Source organism: Falco biarmicus, chromosome 17 (assembly GCF_023638135.1).
Source record: "Falco biarmicus isolate bFalBia1 chromosome 17, bFalBia1.pri, whole genome shotgun sequence".
NCBI lineage: Eukaryota > Metazoa > Chordata > Aves > Falconiformes > Falconidae > Falco > Falco biarmicus.
Window position 1 is genome coordinate 641,739 of NC_079304.1, and position 18,975 is coordinate 660,713.

The 18,975-nt window shown below is 66.6% G+C and overlaps 1 protein-coding gene across 1 annotated transcript; it reads right to left on the bottom strand.

Moving 5' to 3' along the window:
• Nucleotides 1-1,236: 1,236 nt before the first annotated feature.
• HDAC5 (histone deacetylase 5) lies at nt 1,237-17,217 on the bottom strand. Its single transcript, XM_056362725.1, is given in 36 exon segments — nt 1,237-1,697; nt 2,152-2,305; nt 2,877-2,961; nt 3,184-3,252; nt 3,254-3,318; nt 3,402-3,520; nt 3,933-4,030; nt 4,144-4,263; nt 4,360-4,447; nt 4,565-4,620; nt 5,347-5,454; nt 5,535-5,584; nt 5,704-5,824; nt 5,895-6,028; nt 6,509-6,665; nt 7,226-7,500; nt 7,957-8,071; nt 8,073-8,121; nt 8,123-8,165; nt 8,280-8,301; nt 8,304-8,483; nt 8,485-8,505; nt 9,191-9,247; nt 9,249-9,320; nt 9,701-9,813; nt 10,508-10,639; nt 10,756-10,825; nt 10,827-10,883; nt 10,978-10,992; nt 10,994-11,029; nt 11,031-11,098; nt 11,215-11,353; nt 12,137-12,271; nt 12,274-12,341; nt 14,651-14,725; nt 17,080-17,217. Coding segments are annotated over 36 exon segments (3,228 nt in total). The 5' UTR covers nt 17,102-17,217; the 3' UTR covers nt 1,237-1,657.
• Between the last annotated feature and the right edge of the window lie 1,758 nt (nt 17,218-18,975).

An 18,975-nucleotide genomic window follows, 5' to 3' on the forward strand; every position in this document is an offset into this window, starting at 1 on the left:
CCGGGGCCCCCCCAAAATGCAGCGGGGCGCCGCCGGGTATTGCCAGAAACAGTTTTATTTATACAAGGACGGAACATCGGTAACATCTTACAAAATACTCAACTGAAAACCATATCAAGAGCGCGCGAGCGGGCGTCGGACAGACAGAAAAGAAACCGAGGCAGGGCTGGGGGGGAACAGGGCAGGGGGACACAGACACCAGCCCAAAGCAAGACAGCCTCACTGCCGGGGGGCCGGCACCCCTCGCCCCCCCCCCCGGGAGGTGGTTGGTTTCTAGGTGAGGTGTTTCTCCCTCCTGGGATGGGGGGCTGTGGGCTGTGACCCACCCACTACTAAAGGGGAGGGATGGGAAGGGTCCTGGGCTGCCACTGCCACCCAACAGAGCCCCACCTTGGGGCAAGGTGTTGTCCTTAGCGTTGGGGACAACCGGGCTGGGTCACCCCAGTGACACCCCTTTTCCTCCTTCCCACCTGTTGCTCTGAGCCAGGGTCCGCCGGAGGTGACAGGGCACATGCTCACCCCCATCTCCGCCACCACCCCCCTGATTTGGGGATGCCCTGCAGCCAACCCAAAACCCCCAGGAATAACTTAAAACACGAAGCGCTGTCCCCATCCTCCCCCTCCGCCCCGGGACCCACCCATTAAAAAATACTATTAAATAATACATCTGTAATAAAATTATATACCTTTGTTTTGTGTGGGTTTTTCTCTCTCCCTCTTTTAAAGCTAAGATCGCTCCAAGTCCCCTCTGGCTGGTGAAGTAACAGGAAAATCAAGTGGGTTTTTTTCCTCCTTTTTTTTTTTTTGTGTGTGTGTGTGTCTTTTTCCTTTTTTTCTCCTCTCTTTTTAAGAACAGACGAAGTTTTATCCCAGTGGTGGTGCTGGGATCCATCACCCATTGACCCAGGGTGACAAAGGGACAGGAACGGGGCTTGTCCCCTATGTCTTGCGTCCCACTCTGATACAGGGATGTCAAAGGGGGGAAAAGATAAAAGAAAAAAAAATCCCAAAAAATCACAGGGAAATTAAGGCATTAAAAAAAAAAAAAAAAAAAAGATTTAATTAAAGGCACAAATATTTCCCATCGCCTTTCCCTGGGGGACGGACGGACACTGGAGCTGGGGAGGGAACAAGTGGGGGGGTGGTGGGGTGGGGAAAAAAAAGAGAGAAAAGAAGTAAAAAAAAAAATCTTCGGGAAAAAAAAAAAAAAAGAGGAGCCGCTGCGGGCCCGGGGGCGGGGGGGCGGGGAGGGCAGGGGGGCGGGCAGGCAGCGATGGGAAAATCCAACGGATGGACAGACGGACAGAGGGACGGACAGAGGGGGCGGGAGTGCTGGTGGAACTGATGCTTCACGAGAGACACAACCGCAAACACTGCGTGGAGCTGGGGTCCAACGGGACGGGGGGTGGTATTTTTTTGTGATTTTCTCCTCTTTTTAATAGAAAAAGAAAATATTTTCTTCTTTTTTCTGTTTTTCCTCCTGGTTTCTTCCATTTCAGTTGTTTGGGTTTTTTTCTTTTTTTTTTTTTTTTTTCCCCCTTTATGTGTTGGGTTTTTTTTTTTCTTTTAAATGTGATTTTTGTGTGTGTGTTTCTCTTCTCTTCTTGGTGTTTCTTCTTCAGAAACAGAAAAAAAACCTCAGCTGGGGGATGGCAGGTCACAGCGCCGGCTCAGCCTCCATCGGCTCCTCCGCCGGCCTGGCCAGGGGCAGAGTGGGGCATGAGGGCGCCGGACCCCCGGCAGGGAAACTGAGGCAGCGACACCAGCAGCTCAGTGGCCACAGTGGCCTCCAGCCTCCCAACCCCACTCCCAGTTGTCCTTGGGGTGGGACATGTGTCCATCAACCCCCCACAACACACGTGGCTGCACGCACAGCCCAGGGGACACGCATCCCCCCCAACACGTGTGGCTGCACACACGGCCCAGGGGACACGTATCCCCCCTAAGGACACGCATGGCTCCATGCACAGCCCAGGGGACAAGCATCCTCCCACCAGGGACACGCGTGGCTGCACACACAGCCCAGGGGACACGCATCATCCCCTTAAGGACACGCGTGGCTCCGTGCACAGCCCAGGGGACACGTATCCTTCCCCCCCTCCAAGGACATGTGTGGCTGCACGCAGAGCCAGGGCCACCCTGGGGCCATACCTGGGCTGGGGGTTGGCACCCCCCTGCTCGGCGCCCACCGAGAGCAGGGCCATGGCTGTCACCGTCTCAGCCTCCTCCGCCTCCCCCTTCTGCGCCTCCAGCAGCGAGCAGCCCACCGCCGCCGCGAAGCGCTTCACCGAGCCCCAGTGCTTGCCTGCGGGCAGCCGCAGCGCTGGGCACCCCGGATCCCCACGGCAGGGACAGCCTGGGGACCCGTGGGACCCCCTGGGCAGGGGGCACTGCACGGGACCCCCTGCTGTCACCCACAGCCAGGACAGCCCTGGGACCCCCATGGTGCGGACAACCCTGAGCACCTCCGTGACAGGGACAACTGGGGGACCCATGGGACCCCCAAGGCGGGGCAGCCCCAGGGACCCCTCCCGTTCCCCCCCAAGGCGGGGGCAGCCCCAGGGACCCCCTCTCCCCAAGGCAGGGACAGCCCCAGGGACCCCTCCGGTTCCCCCCTAAGGCGGGGGCAGCCCCCCAGGATCCCCCCCCCACGGCAGGGACAGCACTGGAGACTCCTCCAGCTCCCTCTCAGGGCAGGGACAGACCCGCTGGGGTCCCTCGATGGTGAGGGCAGCCCTGTGGACCCCTCTATGTGTCCCGCCCCCCCCAACAGAATCAGCCCTGGGGACTCTCTCCCATGTCCCCCAGTGGCAGGGGCAGCCGCAGGGACACCCCAGCAGGGCCCGTGTCTCCCCTCCCCGGCTGCAGGTTCTCACTCTGGATCTCTATGACCTTCTCCAGGGTGGCCACCGCATTCACATTTGGCTTCTGCTGTAGGAGGGATGGATCCAGGGGCTCCAGCTGGTGGGGGCACACACACACAGCACCATCAAGACCCCCAAACCTGCCACCAGCACCCCCCAAAAACCCCCCACCAAGAGCAGGGCCAGGATTGGAACCCCCCTCATCAACCCAGGGGAAACTGAGGCACGACGCAGGGTGTGCACCTCAGCACAGCCCTGCACCCTGGGGTGGCCAAGGGGATTCCCACGGGTGGGGGGTCCCCACAGGTGACCCCCGTACCTCCAGGCCGAGCAGAGCGGAGACGCAGGCCTCCGAGGCATCACAGATGGCTGTCAGGTCATGCCCCCCCCTCCAGCGCCAGCACAACCCGGCCCCCCGCCAGCATCATCAGCTGCTTTGTCAAGTGGCCAAAACCTGGGGGACACCAAGTGGGGGGGTGACAACGGCTCATCCAGGGTCTGTGTCCCCCCCCGAGCACAACCCCAGGCCCCACTCACATTTGGCGGTGACGGAGTAGCCACCGAGTGGGGAGAGGTGACCCTCGACAGCATCGAAGCCAGCCGAGACCAGCACCATGTCCGGGGAGAACTCGTTGGCGATGGGCATCACCACGGTCCTGGGGGGCAGAGGGTCAGGGCTGACCACAGGGACCCCCCCAGGATGTAGGGACACCCCCCCAGGACAAAAGGATCCCCTAGAGGCACGGGGGACAGCTCCCCCCCCCAGGACACAGGGACTTCATCACCAAGGGTGCAGAGACCCCCAACCCAAGGGCATGGGGACCCTCCCAGGACATGGGGATCCCCAAGGGCATGGGCACCCCCTCAGGACACAGGGACACCCCCAGGAGTGCAACCCCCCCCCCACCTAAGGCACAGGGACACGGTCAGGACACAGGGATCCCCACAAGAGCATGGGGACCCTCCCCAGGGGTGTGGGAATCCCCACAAGGGTGTGGGGACCCCTCCCAGGACACAGGAACTCCTCCCTGGACCCAAGACCCCCACTGCCCCCCGCAAGATGCCCACCTGAAGGCAGTGAGATACTCCACGTCCCCGATGGGGGGGTCGACGCCACCGGTCCAGGCGATGTTGATGTTGTAGCCCACTCCCATCCCGCTGCCCACCTGGGCACAGCCAAGGGTGACCCCAACCGCTGCAGCCAGCGGAGGGGGGGAGGGGAGAAGGGCAGAACAGGATGCAGGGTGACCCCCTCCCTCCTGCCCCCCTGCCCCGGTACCTCCTCGGGCGCCCCACTGCCTGGGAAGAAGTTGCCATCATCATAGCGGTGCAGGGAGATGTAGAGGACGTCAGGGTCGCTGTAGAAGGCTTGCTGGGTGCCGTTCCCATGGTGGATGTCCTGCCGGGGCACCAGCGGTGTCACAGACCCCCCACCCATCCCACGGGGTCCCCATTACCCAGGGGGGGTCCCCACCCCCCTCCTGGGGGGCCTTACCCAGTCCACGATGAGGATCCTGCCCACGCTGAGCTTCTGCTGGAGCAGTTTGGCAGAGATGGCCACCGAGTTGAAGAAGCAGAAGCCCCTGGGGACAGGGCACAGGGTCAGCCACGGGGGCACCCAGGTCACCACTGACCCTCCCTCACCACCCCATGGTGGGCAGGGGCCCACCAGCACAGCCCCCCCGCAGCCCCCCACTCACATGGCTGTGGACTCCTCTGCGTGGTGTCCTGGGGGGCGGATGACGGCAAAGCCATTCTGTGGGGACACAGAGGGACATGTGTGGCAGGGGGACACGGACGCCTGGGGTGAGCGTGCAGGGGAGCAGCACACATGCAAGTATGCACAAATACAGTGCAAACACATGCAAGCATGCACATGTGCCATCACGTACACCTCTGCAAGCGGGCACACATCAGAGCACACATGCAAGCACACAAGGGCTGTCGTGCCCCCCCAGGGGAGCATGCATGCAAGTGCACACCACCTGCGAGTATGCATGCAAGTGCACACCACGTGAGTTTGCTCGAGGACCACACACAGACAGGTAAGCATGCACAACAGTGGTGCACACATGCAAACTTGCACAGAGCCCACCGCACCCCCAGGTGAGCATGCATGAGAACACTGCACATGTGCAAAAATGCACAAGGACCACCATGCACGCCCAGGTAAGCACACGTGCTTGAGCACCAACACACCCGCAGGTAAGTGCACACGAGAGCGGTGCACAAGCCAAGCTTGCACAGGGGCCATCGCACGTCCTGGTAAGCATGTGTGAGGACAGTGCACACACACACAAGCGTGTGCGAGGATCATCACACCCTCAGGTAAGCGTGTATAGACACCTGGGGCAGCGTGCACACAGTGGTGCACACCTGGGGCAGCATGCACACCCAGGGCAGCGTGCACACGGCAGTGCACACCCGGCGCAGCGTGCACACCCGGGCAGGCAGGTGGCCTGTGCCAGCCTGCCCCGCTCACCTTGATCTCGCCGGCAGCCACCTTGAAGGCGAGCTCCACCAGGCAGCCCACCGCCATGCGCACAGCACTGGACGAGTGCATCTCATTCCACACCGTATCACTGTCCACCTGCAGCCGGGGACACACACACAATCAGCGGGGCCACAGCGGCCCGGGGACCCCTCCCCCCCCGGCCACCATACACTCACCCCGATGCCCCCGCACGGCAGCACCGTGTACATCTTCTGGCTGATGGGACCTGATGGGGCAGAGCGTGCCGTGCCGGGGTGGGGGCTGGTGGGGACAGTGTCCCCCCCCCACATGCTCCAGAAGGGGACCCAGGCATGTGGGCGCCCCCCACCCCCAGCCAGCACCTACCGAGGAGCTTCTTGCTGTCGAGCTTCTGACGGTTGAGGGGGCTGGTGCCATAGAGCAGCGTGTGATGCTCCGAATGCACTGTCTGGATCTCCTCCAGTGTCGCCTTCCTGCCCCGGATACGCTGGGGAAGGGGACAGAGGGGTGAGCCCCCCAAGCCAAGCAGGGGACCCCCAGGACGTGGGGTGCCTCACCTCGCACTTGCCAAGGAGGCCAGTCTCCTGCAGGCGGGACCAGATGCTCTGGATGCGGCCGGCGTGCTCAGGGTGGATGTTGGTGTTCCCGCAGGTGCACTGGTGCTTCAGCATGAACGTGTCGTACACCAGTCGTACACCACGCCTGCACCGGGCAGCCACAGCGGCATGCCTGGGACCGGACCCCCAGGACCCCCACCCCCCCCCTGCACAGGGGATCCCATGGAACACAGGGAACCCCACAGGAGAGGGGGACCCTGTGGGACATGGGCACCGCTGGGCACACCAAGGGATGGGGCACCCCAGGGGACAGGGGGATCCCATGGAATAGGGGGATCCCTGGGCACCCCAAGTGATTAGGAACCCCAGGGGAAAGGGGGATCCCGACGGCACCCTAAGGGATGGGGAATCCCATGGGATACGGGGACCCCTGGGCACACCGAGGGATGGGGCACCCCATGGGACGGGGATCCCATGGAATAGGGGGACCCCTGGGCACCCCAGGGGACGGGGCACCCCAGGGGACACAGGCACCCCTAAGCCCACCAAGCGATAGGGCAACGCGCTCGCCCCAGGACAACCCCCCTGTGCCATGCTCCCCCCCCAGCCTGTACCTGTGGTGAAGAGGTGCTTTGGGGGCCCGTCGGGCGCAGGGGGCTTGATGCCGGCACCGGCGGGGGACGACTGGGTGCGGGCGAGGGCTGGGTGGGGCAGCGCCAGGATGCCCAAGGAGGGGGCAGGATACAGCTGCAGCTGCGCCTCGGGGAACACCTGGGGGTCCCAGCCCCCCCCCCCGCCATCAACCCCAGCCCATCGCCCTGCATGAGCCACGGCCGCGTCCCGCTTGGGGAGGGGGTGGCCACGTCCGAAGTCGAGGTTGGAGGGGGGGGGAGGGATGAGTCACGGCAGGGGCCGGGGGGGCCGCGGTGCGGGGGTGGTGGAGCCAGGAGGCCGGGGAAGGGGGGGGGGGGGATGGGGATGAGTCACCAGCCCCTCCGAGTCATCACTGCGGCAGCATGGGGGGGGGCAGGCCCCCAAAAAGCTGGGGGGGGGCGGGCACAGCTGGCCACGGAGCAGGAGATGGGGTGCAAGGGCGAGGGATGCAGACACGCCTGCAAAGGATGCGCGTGCAGGGGGGATGCTCGTGCACAGCGTGCTTGTGCAAGAGAGATGCCTGTGCAAAAGATGTGCATGCGAAGTGGGATACTCCTGCACAGGATGGTTGTGCAAAGGACAGTTGTTGTGCAGGAGTCTGGGGCGGAGCCATTCAGGGAACTGGTGATATCTGGGACCCCCCCCCACAGGTCCATGGGGGCCCCCCAAGGCCTCACCTGTTTGTAGGTGACGCCCAGCTCAGCAGCATCGGGGACCCCGGGGATCTCAGCCTCGTCCCCACTGTCACCTGGCTCGTCGCAGGGCACCCCGCAGCCCTCGGGGTCCTGCAGCCGCTCCGGGGAGTCCCCGGCATCCGCAGAGATGAGGGCAAGGGGGGCACTGGGGGACACCCCATCCCCCGGCGGGGGCGACTGCTGCTCTGTCAGCTCCTCCTCCGTCTCCTCGGGGTGGGTGGGGGGCTGCGCGCCAGCTCCCCCGGCTTGGGGAGCAGCTGGGGGGGTGGGGTGGGGCATAGGTGTGGGGGGCCAAACTGACCCCCAAACCCACCAAAAACCCTGCAGCCAGCCCCACATGCCCACCCCACACCCACAGCTACCCCACATCCCCCCCCCAGTATCCGCCCCGTATAGACCCCATGCCCCACAGCCACTCTCCATCCAACCCCCACCCTGTACCCACCCCAAAACCCCACATCCCCCCCCATGGCCCCCCCAGTATCCACCCCATCCCCACCCCCATGCTCCACAGCCACTCTATATCCACCCCCCACCCCATCCCCACCCCATAACCCACAGTTACCCCACATCCCCCCCACACCCTCCCCATATATGCCCCACGGGTGCCCAATGCCCAACCCCACGCCCTCCAGTCCCTCTCCCAGCCCCACAGCTGCCCCATGCCCGCCCCACACTCGCTCTCCCAGCCCCACGGCAGCCCCCAGCCCCACCTTGCCCAGCTGGACCTGCTGCTTGTCGAGGAGAGTGGTGCTGTAGGGCGCCGTGGGGCAGGGCGCCGTGGGGCAGCGCCTGGGGGCTCTGGGGCAGGGGGGACGACTGCGTGCGGGCTGAGGGGCCGGTGCCGTGGCAGCTTGCTCACCGTGCGCACCGCTGCCCGCACGCTCCCCCGTCACCAGCGGCGACTGCCCGTGCAGTGGCACTGCGGGGAACCGGTGTCAGCGAAGCACCCTGGGACCCCCGGGACCCCCCACCAGGGCAGCAGTGCCAGGGGGTGCTGCAAGCAGGGGACGCCGAGGCAGAGCAGGGGACCCACCGGCAATGAGGGTGCTCTGCTGCCCGCGCTTGCCTCCAGCAGCAGGACGTGCTGCAGCAGGGACGCGGGGCCGGCGGGGGGGTCCCCCTCCAGGGCCACCCCCAGCAGGCAGCCCGGATGGACGAAGTGCTCAGGAACTTGCCGCTGAGGGGCGGCCCCGGGACGCAGCGTGGCCACCGCCGGGCGCTCGGCCTCCACCTGCTGCGGGGGACAGCTTGGGGGACGCCTGTGGGGACGGAGGACGTCGCTGTGCCCCCCCAGCCCTCGGTGGCCAGGCGCACCCACCCAGTGTGAGGTGACAACCCCCACCCAGCCCTGCGCCCCCCAGTCTGGCAGCAGCCCAAACTGGGGAGCCCTGGGGTGCTGCCAGCCCTCCCCCTGCATGATGCGGGTTTCTCTCCCGTGGAGAAACTGAGGCACAAAACCCATGAGGGGGCATATGGGGGGGGGGGGCACCCAGGGCTCCTGGCTTGGAACCCCCCCTCTCCTGCCCAACAGTCAACCCATGGGCATGGGGTCCCCTGGGGGGCACTGGGTCCCCACACCAAGCCTCTGAGGTGCTGGGTCCCCAGGCCAGCCCTGCACGACATCAGGTCCTTGTGCCACCCCCCGCGGGGTCCCCACATCACCTCTATGGGGTTCAGGTCCACGTGCCATCCTGCATGGGGTCCTCACATCCCCCCCACAGGGTCCCAGATCCCCATGCCACTTCCCCCGTGGGGTCCCCACATCCCCCCTATGGGGTTCAGGTCCCCATGGCACCCCACATGGGGTCCCCACATCCCCCCACAGGGTCTCAGGTCCCTTTGCCACCCCCGCGTGGTGTCCCCACATCCCCCCATTGGGGCCCCAGGTCCCTGTGCCACCCCCCAGGGCGCAGGGTCCCCACACCAAGCGCTGGCCCCGCTCACGTTGAGGTGGGAGTTGGTGACGGTGACAGTGGCCTGCAGCCCCAGGGAGATGTTGGGGCAGGGACGGGGACGTGTAGAGGCTGAGCTGGCTGGTGCCGTCCAGGGTGAGGGCTCGGTGCTGGGGCAGGAGCTGCTGTGGGGCAGGGGGACACGGCACTGACACGCTATGAACGTGCACATGCGTGTGCCAAGACACACCAGGACATGCATGAGCTGCAGTCCTGGGAGCACACGCGGGGTGCATGCACCTGAGCACACACGTGCACCCAGACACGTGATCCAGCACACACCTGAGCAAACCGACAGCGCATGGCTGAAGCACATGCGTGCACCCCGAGCACTCACAGCACACACCTCAACACGTGTGCACCCGACATGCTCACAGCACACACCTGAGCACACGCGCATGCTGAGCATGCTCACAGTACACACCCGCACACACATGTGCGCCCTGAGCACGCTGACAGCACACACCCTGCACACGCGTGCACCACCCCCGGCAGCTCCTACCTCAGCTTGGATGTTGGGGACGGAGCCGGTGAAGCCGTTCTCAGCGATGGCGCTGTGGGAGCTGTTGGGGGAGCTGGGCCCAGAGCCCGGGGCGCTGCTGCACACCGAGGACACTGCAGGGCCAGCAGGTGTCACGGGGGCTGCTGCCGCCACCCCCAGCCCTGCCTCAGTTTCCCCTGCCAAGGTGCACGGCCGTGGGAGGGACAGGGCAGCCTGCACCTGAGTGTGCGCATGCACGTGCAAGGGTGTGCAAATGCACAAGCACGTGGTGCACAAGCATGCACGGTGCACAAGCACACAAGTGCAGCACAAGCATACACAAGCACGTGTTATGCAAACATGTATATGTACAAGTATGTGCGTGCACTCACATTACGAGCCTGTATACGCACACACGTGCACACTGCACAAATGTGCAGCGGCCCACATGTGCACACGTAGCACAAGCACGCACATAAATGTGTACAGTACAAACACATACATGCACAAGCACACAAACAGGTTGTACAAGCACACATACACACATGCACACTCACACTGCGCAAGCATGTATATGCACAAGCGCATGTGCACACAATAAAAACATGTATGCATGCACAGCACATACACGTATGCACGCAAGCATGTTTATACCAGCATGTGGATGCACAAGCACCTACGTGCACAGCAGTGCACACCCGGCAGCCAGCAGGGAGTGGACACGGGGTGCTGGCCGGAGGCTGCCACCGCTGCACACGAACCACCCGGGGATTTGGGGAAACTGAGGCAGGTGGCAGGCCCAGCCCGCCCGCGGCGCCCCCGGCTCACCCGTGATCTCGATGGCTCGTTTCTTGAAGGTGCTGATGACGGTGCCGTCCTTCCTCCGCAGCAGCGGGCTGCTCCGCCGCTCCGCCACCTTCTGTTTTAACCGCGAGCGCACTTTCAGGTTGGGTTCGAGAGGCTGCGGGGGGGGGGGGGCGGGGGCGGAGGGGGGGGAACCCGGAAGCAGCATTAGCCCCGGCACGGCTCTGGCAGCCCCCCGGCAGCCCCCCTCCCACGGGCGCTCCCGCACCCACCGGTTTTGCGGAGCGGGAAGTCATCCCGGCCGTCGTAGGTGCCGAGGAGGGGCAGTTTGTAGGAGGGGGGGGGTCCCCGGGCTGCCGCTCTGGGGGGGGGAACTCTGGTCCAACGAGGTGTGGTGAGCCTGGGGGGGGCGAAGGCGGCAGAGACCCCGCTAGGACGCCTGGGTCCCCCCCTGGCCCGGTTTGAGAGGGAGGCTGTCTAGGTTTGGGGGGGACCTACCAACATTTGGGGGTGCTGGGGGAGGGAATGGTTGGGGGGGGCCGGTGCCCGGCTCCTTCGTCTTGCTGAGCAGGAACTCCTGCAGCTTCAGCTTCACCTCCGTGCTGGCGATGGCGCCTGGGGGGGGACACGGTGGGGGCGGCAGCAGGGGCACAGCACCCACACCCCCTCCCCAGGAGCCTATTGCCTCCCACCCCCCGGCCCCCCAGCCCCACACGTGCCCCCCCACTCACTCTCACGGCTCTTGTCCTTGGTGCGCAGGGCGTGCAGCTGCTCCAGGCGCTGCTGCTGCTCCAGGGCCTCCTGCCGCTCCCGCTGCCGCTGCTGCTCCAGCTCCTGCTGCCGGCGGGCAGCCAGCACTTCCTGCTGCTGCTGCGGGACAGAGCCGGGGGGGCTTGGGGGACGGACACCCCCCACCCTCCCACCCCCTGCACGGAGCAGGCCCTGAGGGGTCTGCGCCACCCCCTGCCCTCCCCCCCGACACAGCTCCAGCAGCCCAAGGACCATCCATGGTGCCCCACAGCTCCGTCGACCCCAATGGCTCCATCACCCCTGATCAGTGATGCCCCACGGCTCCGTCACTCCCGGTCAGTGATGCCCCCAATCTCCTCCCCCACTCAACAGGCTCCATCACCCCTAATCCCTCCCCATCACTGTGCAGAGGTGATGCCCTCCAGCTCCAACACCCTTACACTGTCTCTAATGGTTCCATCACCCCCAAAACAGGTGATGCCCCACGCTCCATCACCACCACCCCCAATTTCCCTCCTAAGGCTCTATTACCTCAGACTGGCAATACCCCACATCTCCATCACCCCCCAACAGCTCCATCACCCCAGACTGGTGATGCCCCCAGCAGCTCCATCACCCCAGACAAGCAATGCCCCCCCGGCTCCATCACCCCAGACAGGCAACGCCCCCAACAGCTCCATCACCCCCAATCTCTATCCAGCAGCTCCATCACCCGACAGGCAATGTCCCCCATCTCCATCATCCCAGACATGCAATGCCCCACAGCTCCATCACCCCCAACAACTCCATCACCCCCAGTCTCCACCCAATGGCTCCATCACCCCAGACAGGCGACACCCCACAGCTCCATCCCCCTCCACCAGCGACACCACCCCCCAGTGGCTCCACTGCCCGCAGCCCCACCTTGAGGTGCTTCTGGAGCTGGACCTCGTGCTGGCGGGTGAGGTGCTCATGCTGCTTCTGGAACTCGGCGAAGAGCAGCTGCTTCTGGAGCTGCTGCTGCTGCTTGAGGGCCAGCAGCTCCCGCTGCAGCTGCCGCTCCCGCGCCGCTGCGTCCAGCCCTGGCCCCCCGGCACTCCCCCGCACGCCTCCGCTGGCCCCTCCACCCCTGCGGGCACCAGCCAGCCTTAGGGGTGCTCAGGGGGGTCCCAGGGATGGGAGGGAGCTGGGACCCGGGCAGGGGGACAGCTGGGGCACACGTAGGGGGCAGTTTGGGGGTGTCCCAGGCGCAGAGGGGGAGCTGGGGCATGCTCAGGGGGCAGGCTGAGCAATCCCAGAGCCAGGGGGCTGTTGGGGGGGGGGGGGGAGCTGCTGGGTGTGTGTCAGGGATGAGCCCCTCCCATGAGGCTGCTGAGGGCTCCCACTAGCTCCGGGCACACCGGATCAGCCCTGTGCCTCAGTTTCCCTCCCCCAGTTGAAGCACAGCCCCACCCCCCACCCCCCCCCAAAATAAGCATCTGTAACATGCAACAACTAGCCCAGAGGGCTGCTGGGGTGGGGGCACACCGACACACACGCCAGCCCCGACTCAGGGATGGGCACAAACCCCCAAGCCTCCAAAGAAAACAGGGAGGGGACAGACACAGCTCCCCCCCCCCACAGCAAAGGGCAGGGGGAGGGAACCCAGGCATGCGGGGGCCCTGCCCCCCCGGGAGGGGGGTACGGCAGCTGGGGGGGCCCATCTCCACGCAAACAGGAAAGCGGGGGGCGGGGGGCACACGCTGCAAGCTAATGCGCCCACCCCCTCCCCCCCCCTGCACCGCACCACTCGTGGCTGCACATCGGGCACTGACGTGGACATGTGCCTGGCACGGACCTGCAGACGTCACCAAGCCACGGGGGTCCAGCACCCCCCGCTCTGCCATCCCCCCACCCCAGTCCTGTCCCCGCCCCCAGCCCCCTAAAAAAACCCACTCACCCCTTCCCAGTACCACGCAGTGCTCCCCAGTGCCAATCAGCTCCCCCCAGTACAACCCAGCCCCCTAAGCCAGGCAGCACCAACCTCCCCAGTATGCACCAGTGCCCCCAGTGCCAAGCAGCCCCCCCTCATCATCCCAATCCACCCCCCGGGCAGGGGTAGTTCTCCTGGAGGGGGGGGGAAGCACACTGGGGTGCTCCTGCAGCCCCCCAGGACTTACAGCCCCCTCCAGTTTGGGGGGTAACAAAACCACCCGGGGGGGGGGGGGGGCAATGTGGGGGGGAGCAGCGAGCAGCACCCGGGAGGGGCTAAAAATAGCCCCGGGAGGGGCCACGGCAGGAGCTGGCCCAGCCCTGGCCAAACCTGCACTTAGGGGCTCAGAAGTGGCTTTGGGCTGGCAAGGGGCCAGGGCCACCACCCTACCCGGCCGGGCCACCACCCTGCCGGGGGGGCCACCAGCCTGCAGCCCCCCGCCACCCCCCCGGGAGAAATGGGGCTGCTTAACCCCTGGGTGCCCACGGACCCACCAAAGCAAAGGGCCCCCAGGGCGGCACAGGGGCTCCCTCTGCACCCGTCCCCAGCACGGGGCAGGCCAGGGTGGGCAGCACCACCACGGCTGGGTCGCCCCCCCCCTTACACCCAGCCCTTTACACACACTTGTGCACGGAGATCAGCTCTCCCCATTGCACACCCGTGCAAAGACAGCCAACCCCGCACACGCTGGTGCAAGGCGGACTGGCCCCTTTGCACACTTCCCCGAGGAGAGCAGATCCCCCCCGTGCACACCCATGCAAGGAGCCCAGCGCTCCCCTTGCACACCCACACATGGAGAGCAGCTCTCCCCACCGCACACCCATGCAAGGACAGCCAACCCTGTGCACGTCAGTGCAAGGAGGGCTGGCCCCTTTGCACACCTTCGTGTGAGGAAAGCGGCTCCCCCTCTTGCACACTTGTGCCAGGGCATGCACACCCCCGCACCATGCCACACTCGACCCCTCTGTGCCAGACCCCAGCCGCCTTTCTGCACTCGTCGTCCCCCCTGTGCCACCACAGCAGCACCCACCCCCCAAAACCACCCCAGAGCCAGCGGGGAGCCCCTGCCCTGGTGGGGAGACACTGCAACCCCCCCGGCACAGCAGGAGCTAAAAACCCCCAGTGGGTGCCCCACCGCCGTGGGGCTGGGGACCAGGATGCCCCCCCAGGGACGGCACACCCCAAAACCCATGGTGGGGGACACACTGCTGGGGGCTCTCAGGGCCGCATCCAGCCTAGAGCACTACGGGTGTCACCAGCACGATGCCGGGGGCGGGGGGGGGCACATCCCCAGTGCATCCCCCCTGACATGCCCCAGCCCCCCGGCAAGGGAGAGCACCGGTGGGGACACACACAGCCAAAACCTCCCAGCGCTCCGGGACACTTGGGGGAACACGACTGGTGGTGGCGGGATGCTGCCAGGTTTAGGAGGGGGGTGGTGGTCCAGGACCACCCCCAGCACTCACCTGGGGCAGGGAGCGCAGCATGGAGCTGGGCACGGGACAGGAGCTCCAGCGAGGGCTCACGGCTGGACCCCCCCTCTGCGGAGAGACAGCCATTGCTGCTGTAAACGGGCTGCAGCATCGCAGGGGGCCCTGGGGCACGTGTGTGTGTCACCCCCCCCGTGGCGGGGGGAGCAGTGGGCCAGGGGTCACCAAGCATCCCTGGAATTAGGGGCAAGGGAAGCGGATGTGGCCCCCCCAGCCCGGGTAGGGTAGGGTAGGGTAGGGTGGCCCCCCCCCCCCCGCCCCCTGCCAGACTTTTTTCTCTGACATCTGGAAATAGCCATGCACGGGAGGAGCCACTATAAATAGGGCAGCGTGCCGGGGGGAGCCACGCCGGGGGGAGCCACGCCGGGGGGAGCCACGCCGTCTCCCGTGGGACGGAGCGTGACACGTGTGTGTGTGTGTGTGTGTGCGTGCGCGTGTGTGTGTGTGTCCTGTGACACAGCCCCCTCCAGGGACACGCAAAGGCCACCCACCCAGCTGCACCCCCAAACTGCCCTGGGGGCTGAGGGGGAGGGGCTGCTCCTGCACGGAGGGACCGGGGGGCCTGCAGCTGGGCTGGCATCCCCGCGACCCCCCCCAAGGCACCCCCAGCCTGTCCCTGGCGAGCCCCTAATTGCAGGGGACGTTAATCCGCATCAGCGCTGCTGGGAATAAAATCCAGGTTACGTGGAGGGGGATTAGCCCCCACTCCGGGAAAGTGAAGGCAAGCAGCCCCCACACACCCCCGGGACCCCCCAGCGGGAGCCCTCCATGGGGACAGGGTCCCCAGCACAGGTGCCGACTCAGCACATTTTCTGCCGGATCAGTGACCTGAAGCAGCTCAGCAGGGCTGGGGGTGATGATGGGCTGAAGTGGGGACCCCCCCCAGCTCTGGGGGATGGGGGGACCCCCCCACCCCTCTGGCCACGCGTAACCCCCCGCTGGCAGCAGCCATGTTTATTTACCAGCATCTTAATCCCAAGCCGAGACTTTTAATAGCCAAGATATTTATGGGCTGTCCCCCTGCCAGCCCCCTGCCCCCCCCCGGGGTGCTCTGGGGCTTGACGTCAGCCCAGCTATTTCTGGTGCCGCCAGCGGGCAGGAGGCCACGGGAACGAGCCCTCCTGGCTGCTGGACCCCCAACACAGGCAGCCCCCGGCAGGGCAGCCCCAGCCAGAGGTGGTGGCACATCTGTGGGATGGGGGAGGACACCCCCAGGCACCCGAGGGGGGATGGAGGGGAGGTGGGTGCCTGCACCCCCAGGGATGGTACCGCCACCCGCGCGATGCCGGAGGATGCTGGGCTCCTGCAGGACCCCCGAGTGCATCCCAGCTTTGGGGTGATGCGGGGGAAGGGGGGCCAGCAGCAAGCGGGTTGGGAAGGCACAGAGCACCCTAAGGGTGACTGGGGACCCCCGGGCGCTGGGGTGCCCCCTGCCACGTCCCTGTGACAGATGCAGCCCTGGGGATGCCCAGCTGCGACCTGGCCAACTCAGCCCAGCAGCCCAAGGGCCTCGTCCCACGGAAGCATCTCCCAGGGGCCCCCGAAGCCCCCCAGGCTCAGCCCCAGAGCCACGGCCGGAAGGGGACCCAGAGGAAATCACGGCGGGGACAGGCAGAGGCAGCCGGGCCGTGTCCCTGTGCCACCGCGCCGCGTGCCAGCCCCGTGCCAGGCACGGCCGGGCACCGCTCCAGCCCCGCGGCTGCTCCAAAAATACCGGCGGGCAGCAAGGGGGGCAAGCGGCACGGGGGGCTGGGGACAGAGGGGACACGTGCCCCCCCACCTGAACCACCAGCGAGCACCCAGCTCTGTCCCACAGGATGGGGAGCTCTGCCCACACCCCCTGCCTCAGCTGCCCCCCCCCCGGCGCACCCCGCAGGCAGCCAGGGGTCCCCATGCCCAGATGCTGCCGGAATTCCCAGCGGGCTCATTACCGGGCAGCTGTGACGAGGAGCCAGCGGCAGCCGACGCAGGCGCAGCCCTTGCGTCACCCATCACCCCTGCATGGCACCTTGGGGCACCTAGCACAGTGGGGTGTGACCCCTGCCCCAGTGTCCCCCCCGGGATGCCGGGAGTCCAGGGTGGCTGGGGACAGCTCAGGGGTCCCGGCACGGTGCCATCGCCGCTCCGCACACACCCGTCTCACTGTGACACCCACGTGGGTGCTCAGGAGCCACGGCACCGTGGCAGGTGCCGTGGTGGGTCAGATGCCGCTGTGACACACAGGTCCCCATCCCTCCGACACCCAACGGGTGCTGGGGAGCGGAGCAGGGGGTCCAGAGCCATGGCAGGGACCCGACCCCCGTACAGGTGGGATGCGGCTGCACCTGGGGTGGGACGCGATGCCCAGGACAGGGCAGGGTGCCTGGTGGGGTGCAGCCCCCCAGCCCGGTGTCCCCCAGTCTCACCTGTGTCGCTCTGGGGGTCCATGGTGGCTGACGGGTGACAGCGGTGGAGGGGGGGGTGCAGAGAGGCAGGTGTCCAGAGATGCCGTCAGCGCCGGCCGAGGCACTGGGGCTGTGCCCGCACCGCCCAGGAGCCCTGCAGGACCAAGCAGCCTCGTCAGCACCCCTGTCCCCCATCCTGCCCCTGCCCCCCCGAGAACCCCCCACAGCACCAACCGGGGGGGCCCGGGCTGCTCAGAACCACGAGCTTCCCTGAGCTGGGGGCCAGATCCGGCACCACGGTCTGTTTCACCCCCCAGCCCATCAGCAGCCGCCGGCAGGATGCGGCCCTGCTCCCTGCCGCTACCCCCGGGAAAAGGGGGACCCGGGGGTCTGCGGGGCACCCACAGTGGGGACCCGGGGTGGGGGCGCAGAGGAGGCCGGGGGGGCTGACAGCGTTACACAAGGCTCTGCAGAGAAAGGGGGGAGGGCACAGACGTGGAACCTGGGGGGGGGGGCAGCGGGCAAGTGCAGCCCCCAGGACCCCCCTGCGGTGCCACCCCACAGGGACACGGGTGGTCAGGCCCACCCCACGGGGGGCGATGCGTGTGCTCACAGCGGGGCTGGCCCAGCGCCCCCTCCCCCGGTGCTGCAGCCCCTCGGGGCACCCCCGAGGCAGGGGTCGGCAGGGCCACGCGGGGGGGCCACATCCATCTGCCCAGCGGCGCGGCGGACCCGGCGGGGCGGCGGGCGGAGCGTTACGGGCAGAGCCGAGCCCGCCGCGGTGCAACGGTCCCCCCCCGCTGCAACCGGCCCGCGCTGCGGGGCCCCCGCCGCGCTGGCGCACGGGCCCCCCCGGCGCGCCCCCCCGCGCTGCACGGGCCCCTCCCCCAGCATCGCACCGCGCAAGCCCCACTGCACGGCGCCCCCCCCGCCCCCTCCCCAGGCTGCAGCCCCCCCGCCATGCACGGCACCCCCCGCCACCACCCCCGCTGCACCGACCGCCCCCCCCCCGCTGCACCGCGCCGCCGCCGCTCCCCACACCCGCATCGCCCGGTGCCCCCCCGCCATTGCACGCCCCCCCCTCCCATTGCACGGCCCCCCCCGCCATTGCACGGCCCCGGTACCTGCGCGGTGCCCGGCCGCGCCGCCCCGCGCGCGCCCCGCCGCCCCTCCATCTTTGCAGCGGGGCCCCGCCCGCCCCGACAACAACATTCGGTGACGTCACTCGCCGTCACGTGACGGAACCCTGCGCTAAAAATAGCTTCGCTCCCTCCCCCTCCCCCGGGGGCGGGGCGCGGCGGGGTTGGGGGGGCGCCTTAAAGGGGCCGCGTGGGGCGGGCGTGTAATGACACGCGTGGGGGGGGCCGGCGCTGGTGTGCAACGGCGCGTCTGAGCGTGCACCGCGTGCTGGTGTGCAAAGGCGTGTGTGAGCGTGCATCATGTGCATGTGCAACGGCACATGTGAGCATGCACCGCGTGCATCATGTGCTGGTGTGCAATGGCACGTGTTGAGTGTGCACTGCATGTGGGTGTGCAACGGTACATGTGAGTTTGCATCATGTCCTAGTGTGCAGCGCATGCTGGTGTGTAACGGCACGTGTGAGCATGCACTGCTTGCTAGTGCGCAACAGTGCATGTAAGTGTGCAATGCGTCCTGGTGTGCAACTGCACCTGTGAGCATGCAGCATGGTCTACTGCCCGCATGTGTGACAGGCTGATGTGGGCACGTGTGTGAGTGTGCGCCATGTGCTAGTGTGCAATGGGACATCCTCTGTGTGTGGGAGGGGTTGGTGCACAAAGACACACGTGTGAGCATGCACCATGCACTACAGTACCATGACCCACATATGAGTGTGTGCGTGTGCGCACCATAGGCTGGTGTGTGATGGCACACACGTGTGAGTGCTGTGGGTTGGT